This window comes from Rhinoderma darwinii, chromosome 2 (assembly GCF_050947455.1).
Source record: "Rhinoderma darwinii isolate aRhiDar2 chromosome 2, aRhiDar2.hap1, whole genome shotgun sequence".
NCBI classification, from domain to species: domain Eukaryota; kingdom Metazoa; phylum Chordata; class Amphibia; order Anura; family Rhinodermatidae; genus Rhinoderma; species Rhinoderma darwinii.
Genome location: NC_134688.1, coordinates 330,843,887 through 330,850,779, shown reverse-complemented (window position 1 = coordinate 330,850,779; position 6,893 = coordinate 330,843,887). Strand labels below are relative to the sequence as shown.

The following is a 6,893-nucleotide window of genomic DNA, read 5'->3' as shown; positions in this document are numbered from 1 at the left end:
ATTTCCAGCAACCATCACTCCAGTGTTCTAATGGTACATTGTGTTTGCTAACGGTGTTAGAAGGCTAATGGATGATTAGAAAACACTTGAAAACCCTTGTGAAATTATGTTAGCACTGCTGTAAACAGTTTTGCTGTTTAGAGAAGCTATAAAACTGACCTTCCTTTGAGCTAGTTGAGAATCTGGAGCACTACATTTGTGGGTTCGATTAAACTCTCAAAATGGCTAGAAAAAGAGAGCTTTCATGTAAAACTCGACAGTCTATTCTTGTTCTTCGAAATGAAGGCTATTCCATGCGAGAAATTGCCAAGAAACTGAAGATTTCCTACAACGGTGTGTACTACTCCCTTCAGAGGACAGCACAAACAGGATCTAACCAGAGTAGAAAGAGAAGTGGGAGGCCCCGCTGCACAACTGAGCAACAAGACAAGTACATTAGAGTCTCTAGTTTGAGAAATAGACGCCTCACAGATCCTCAACTGGCAGCTTCATTAAATAGTACCCGCAAAACGCCAGTGTCAACGTCTACAGTGAAGAGGCGACTCCGGGATGCTGGCCTTCAGGGCAGAGTGGCAAAGAAAAAGCCATATCTGAGACTGGCTAATAAAAGGAAAAGATTAATATGGGCAAAAGCACACAGACATTGGACAGAGGAAGATTGGAAAAAAGTGTTATGGACAGACGAATCGAAGTTTGAGGTGTTTGGATCACACAGAAGAACATTTGTGAGATGCAGAACAACTGAAAAGATGCTGGAAGAGTGCCTGACGCCAGCTGTCAAGCATGGTGGAGGTAATGTGATGGTCTGGGGTTGCTTTGGTGCTGGTAAAGTGGGAGATTTGTACAAGGTAAAAGGGATTTTGAATAAGGAAGGCTATCACTCCATTTTGCAACGCCATGCCCTACCCTGTGGACAGCGCTTGATTTGAGCCAATTTCATCCTACAACAGGACAATGACCCAAAGCACACCTCCAAATTATGCAAGAACTATTTAGGGAAGAAGCAGGCAGCTGGTATTCTATCTGTAATGGAGTGGCCAGCGCAGTCACCAGATCTCAACCCCATAGAGCTGTTGTGGGAGCAGCTTGACCGTATGGTACGCAAGAAGTGCCCATCAAGCCAATCCAACTTGTGGGAGGGGCTTCTGGAAGCATGGGGTGAAATTTCTCCCGATTACCTCAGCAAATTAACAGCTAGAATGTCAAAGGTCTGCAATGCTGTAATTGCTGCAAATGGAGCATTCTTTGACGAAAGCAAAGTTTGAAGGAGAAAATTATTATTTCAAATAAAAATCATTATTTCTAACCTTGTCAACGTCTTGACTATATTTTCTAGTCATTTTGCAACTCATTTGATAAATATAAGTGTGAGTTTTCATGGAAAACACAAAATTGTCTGGGTGACCGCAAACTTTTGAATGGTAGTGTATATCCCTTTGGTGTTTGCTTCCAAAGGACGAAATTGAAAGTTGAAATTTACTTACCGAAATTTTCCTTTCCAGGAGTCCTGAGGAAGCACAATAGCCCTCCCTATGAAATAATTGCTACTCGGTTTGTTGTGGTCTCTAGGGGTGTTTTATGGAGCAGCCAGCATGTTAATTGATAAATTGTTAATTTAACATGTGTTTTCTCCTGTCCTATAGGAAAACAGTGTGTTAACCCTTTGGTGTCTGCCTTAGGACTCATGTAAAGGAAGATTTCGTAAAGTAAATTTGAACTTTTTCCAGATACAGCTGCTTTGTATCCTGTATACATAGCAGCTGTATCTTGCGCTAAGACCTGAATACATCAGGTCAGCAAGACTAACTGGCTATGAACTTAGATGTGATTGGTAACAGCTCGATCCTGCATTTTATAGACACGCAGGACCCGCTGACACTGAATCTGTCAGTGCCACTGACCTGACTGATTCAGGTCTCCACGCAAGATATATCTGCTCTGTATACAGGACACAAAGCAGCTGTACCTGAAAAAGTTAAAATAATTTTTAATAAAATGTAATTACAAAGTTGCACTAACACCACTGATACACATCTTTAATAAAAAAAAAAAAAGAAGGTGTACTAAGCATTTAAAGGGGTTGTCCACTACCGGCAACTGATGGCCGATCTACCAGATTGGTCATCAGTACATCAGTCCGTCAACCAGACCCCGCACCGATTAGCATCTCCTGCTGCCTCTGGGCTCCGATAGTACATGCCTGAAGCAGTTGGCTCCGGCCACGTTGCAGTACTGTCCCTATTCAGGTGAAAAGGAGCAGAGCTGCAGCACGGCCACTATGCTATGTGCAGAGCCAACTGCTTCAGGCTCTTTACATCGCATAATGGGCAATAACATCCGATGCCCGCAGGTCACCGGAGTGGCTAAACGGTGCAGGGTCCGGGTGTCGGACCCACACCGATGATATACTGATCATCTATCCGGTGGATAGGTCATCAGTTGTCCGGTAGTGGACAATACCTTTAAGGGTGTGATAATCTTTGACCCATCATTAGGAGTCCCTGCGCAAATTCCAGTAGGTCTGGAGTCTTTAATGAAACCCCCCCTTTGAACCTTAGCCAGAGCTAGTCCGTCTAAAACGTTTGTCTTTTAAACAAAATCCTTCAGAAATTCAGAAGAGAAAGGTCACGCAGAAAGCATTGCATCCCTTTTCAGATGGCTTAAATATATTATTGGGTGTCGCCACAAGTTGATTTTCAGGCCCATGCAATTAGGGCAACACCAGCATTGTGGGCAATTTGCTAATGTATCGTTGCAACAGATATGTAACGCAGCTTCTTGGGCAAATCCTAACACATTTACCAAGCACTACTGGCTGGATCTCTTGGCGTCTAGATGTTTGGCCTTTGGTACAGAAGTACTAAATGCTGCATAATCCTGAACATCTACCTCTTATTTCTTGCTACTTATGTCCAATATGTGCTGCAGAAGACGTGAACTTTTTTCCTACATTTCCACAAAATTTTTTCCTACCAGAAATGTTATTTTCCTCAAGTCCAAAGTTAGCACACTCCCGCTTTAAATAAATATTTTGAGTATCAATCTTAGCTATTTTATTACACAATCGTAAACCTCTTCAAGAGCCGGTTATAGTATGTGAGTGGATGTTACTGGCAGCTGCGCATTTCTGCTTTAGTTCTAGGCTACATTCCTGGATGTGGGTGGAGCCACAAGATAACCCATATGTGCTGCCCTTTGACGTGACGAAAATAAAATGCCTTTTCACAGCGCTCTGACATAAGTCCAGCACGGGTGTTCTGTGCTGGCTAAAGCGGGTATCGGGCTGTCTAAAGACAGCCGGACACCTGCACTAACGGGCGGGATAATTTCAACATCGATCTCACCCGTTTAACCCCTTAGATGCGGCACTCAATAGCGAGCGCCGCATCCAAATGGTTATAGAGGGAGGGTGCTCCCTCTCTCACCCGATCTGCACCCTGCAATGGCAATCGCAGGGTGCCAACGGCTTCTATGGCAGCCGGGGGCCTAACAAAGGCCCCCAGGTCTGCCTGTGGTGGATGCCTGCTAAGCCATGCCTGAGGCATGACCTAACATGTGCTTGTCAGTTTTACACTGACAGGCAATAATACACTGCAGTGTATTATACGAAGTAGTGCAGTGTATTATAAAAGCGATCAGAAGATCGCATAGTGAAGTTCCCCAGTGGGACTAAAAATAATGTTTAACAAAAAGTTGAATAAAGTTAATAATAAATAAATAAAAATCCCAAATAAAAAAATAAAAAAATGAAAAAAACCCACTTTTTCCCTTATAAAATACCTTAATATGAAAAAATTAAATCAGAATTAAATCATACATATTTGGTATCGCCGCATCCGTAATGACCCCACCTATAAAGTGATTGTTATTTAACCCACACGGTGAACGCCATAAAAAATAAAATAAAAACCACTGTCAGAATTGCTGTTTTCTGTTCATCCTGCCTTCAAAAAAAATGTGCTAAAAAGTGATCAAAAAGTCGCATGTACTCTAAACATCGTACCAATAAAAACTAGAAGTCGTCCCGCAGAAAATAAAGCCCTCATACAGCTGCATCGGCATAAAAATAAAACAATTATGGCTCTTAAAACATGGCGACACAAAAACAAATAATTTTGAAAAAACTAAGAGTTTTTACTGTGTAAAAGTAGTAAAACATAACAAAATCTATATAAATTTGGTATCGCCACAATCGTAATGACCCACTGAATAAAGATATTATGTTATTTATACCACACCGTAAACAGCATAAATCTAAGACGCAAAAAAAGAGTGGCGAAATTTAAGTTTTTTTTCCATTACCCCCCAAAAAAGTTAATCAATAAATTATATGTACCCCAAAATGGTGCTATTAAAAAGTACAACTTGTCCCGCAAAAATCAAGACCTTATACAGCTATGTCGAGGCAAAAATAAAAAATAAAAGTTATAGCTCTTAGGGTATGTGCACACACACTAATTACGTCCGTAATTGACGGACGTATTTCGGCCGCAAGTACCGGACCGAACTCAGTGCAGGGAGCCGGGCTCCTAGTATCATAGTTATGTACGATGCTAGGAGTCCCTGCCTCTCCGTGGAACTACTGTCCCGTACTGAAAACATGATTACAGTACGGGACAGTTGTCCTGCGGAGAGGCAGGGACTCCTAGCATCGTATATAACTATGATGCTAGGAGCCCGGCTCCCTGCACTGTGGTCGGTCCGCTACTTGCGGCCGAAATACGTCCGTAAATTACGGACGTAATTAGTGTGTGTGCACATACCCTCAGAATGAGGCGATGGAAAAATTCAAAAAATAGCTTGGTCATTAAAGAGGCTCTGTCACCAGATTTTGCAAACCCTATCTGCTATTGCAGCAGATCGGCGCTGCAATGTAGAGAACAGTAACGTTTTTATTTTTTAAAAAAACGAGCATTTTTGGCCAAGTTATGACCATTTTTGTAGTTATGCAAATGAGGCTTGCAAAAGTCCAAGTGGGCGTGTTTAAAGTAAAAGTCCAACTGGGCGTGTATTATGTGTGTTACATCTGGGTGTGTTTACTACTTTTACTAGCTGGGCGTTCTGACGAGAAGTATCATCCACTTCACAACGCCCAGCTTCTGGCAGTGCAGACACACAGCGTGTTCTCGAGAGATCACGCTGTGACGTCACTCACTTCCTGCCCCAGGTCCTGCATCGTGTCGGACGAGCGAGGACACATCGGCACCAGAGGCTACAGTTGATTCTGCAGCAGCATCGGCGTTTGCAGGTAAGTAGTTTTTATACATACTACGGATTTACAGAAAGGTAACATTATATTCTCATTATCACTGCACATAGTGTGTTGTGTATAATATCCAAAACTATACTTTTGGGCACCAAATATGTCATTAACATGACAGAACCTGTAAGAAAGGAGTTCCTACCTGAAATTATCTTTTGACCCATCCTTTGATTTTTCTTGTCTTGGCAGCATCTGCCGGTCACTTTTTGCTACAGTTCAATTTACCATCTACTAATATCACATTCCTTTTCCATGTCAGTTTTTCCCAGTGTTAAAATCTGATGGTGAAGCTGTCCTCCCATCCTAAGAGCATGACCTTACAGCTATCCAAACTAAAAAAGCTTGCTACTTGACAAAGAACACCCTCTAATGCTGTTATTGTGTTGTAAGTTCGTTCTGTTGAGATAGTCCAAACGACATCTCTTAAAAAAAAAACACAAACTTAAAAAAATGTGGATATTTGAAGTAAAAATAATTCTCAAAAGGTGTATGGTGTGTAAGCTTCAGCAACAGTTATCGGCTATGGACACACTTGCACCATCAGTGTAGTGCAGAAGGGCACATTGTCTACTTCTAGTATAAGTCCCAATAAAATGCTCAATAAAATACAACATAACCCCGCTTTTATATGTGGCCAGACATTTTGTACAAGCTGATAAAATATATGTAAAGCTAAATCCACACAAATATAAAAACACTTTTCAAACTTTCCTTGAAGATAAACAAGAGGAATGTTACTTCAAAACCATAATAAATAGTTCACTTGTGTAAATTTGCGTTTTGCATCAGATATTCCACTGTTAGCAACTGACAAACGATTTGGCGCACTACAATGAGTATAAATAACGTGTTTTTAAGAGTCACAAGTAATCGCTCTCTCAGTGGGATAAACCTTTGTCAATACTACTACACATTGAAGCAACACTGTAAAGGGCATTTACAATATAGGAAAGGTCAGATCATGGTTGACCTCTTGAAGCAGAGTCATTTATATATATACTGGCTCTACTGGTCACGTAATATCTATAACAATGTAACCAAATATACAGGCTCATTCCAGAAAAGGAGTGATTATTTAAAGTGAACCAAACTCTTCAGGAGAACCACTAAAAAAAAAGGACATGTCCCTCTAAGAACTTCATCTATATTTTCATTGCCTCCAAAAGTTATGTTATAGCTGTTTGGCCCATGTACATTATTAGAGGATACCAATAAGAGGTCATAACCATTTCTGAAAAGCAACTAGTGTTATAAATTTGAGTAGGGAGATGAAGCGGACGATCATCTCTAAGCCGATGTTAAAGTGCATGTCATTGCAGCAACTCTTCCCACGATATTGGTTTAGAAAAAACTTCCCTCTCCAGCCACAAGTCATAGTTCATCTGAAAATCCTCCGGTAGCTCCACGTGTTGACCAAGAACACTCTGGAGACAGTTGTCTACTGGAAGGAATTCAGGGTTTCTATGAGTCCGATCATAGCGGCGAGAGTTGAAGCGCTCAATGTTGGCTCTGAGTGCACATTCCTCAGCTTGGAAATCCCAGGGACGAGCATCAAGATCTATGTTAACAGCAAAAAAAACAAAAAAACAAAAACAAAACATAGAATTAAATCTCTTGCTCAAATTCACAC

General features: G+C 41.2%; 1 protein-coding gene across 1 annotated transcript in view; it reads right to left on the bottom strand.

Moving 5' to 3' along the window:
- Window positions 1–5,869: 5,869 nt before the first annotated feature.
- Window positions 5,870–6,893, bottom strand: part of STRIP1 (striatin interacting protein 1) — a 45,380-nt gene continuing 44,356 nt past the window's right edge. The window contains exon 21 of the mRNA XM_075853664.1: window positions 5,870–6,821. Coding sequence (XP_075709779.1) covers window positions 6,574–6,821 — 248 coding nt within the window. The 3' untranslated portion in view covers window positions 5,870–6,573. The remainder of the gene's footprint in view (window positions 6,822–6,893) is intronic.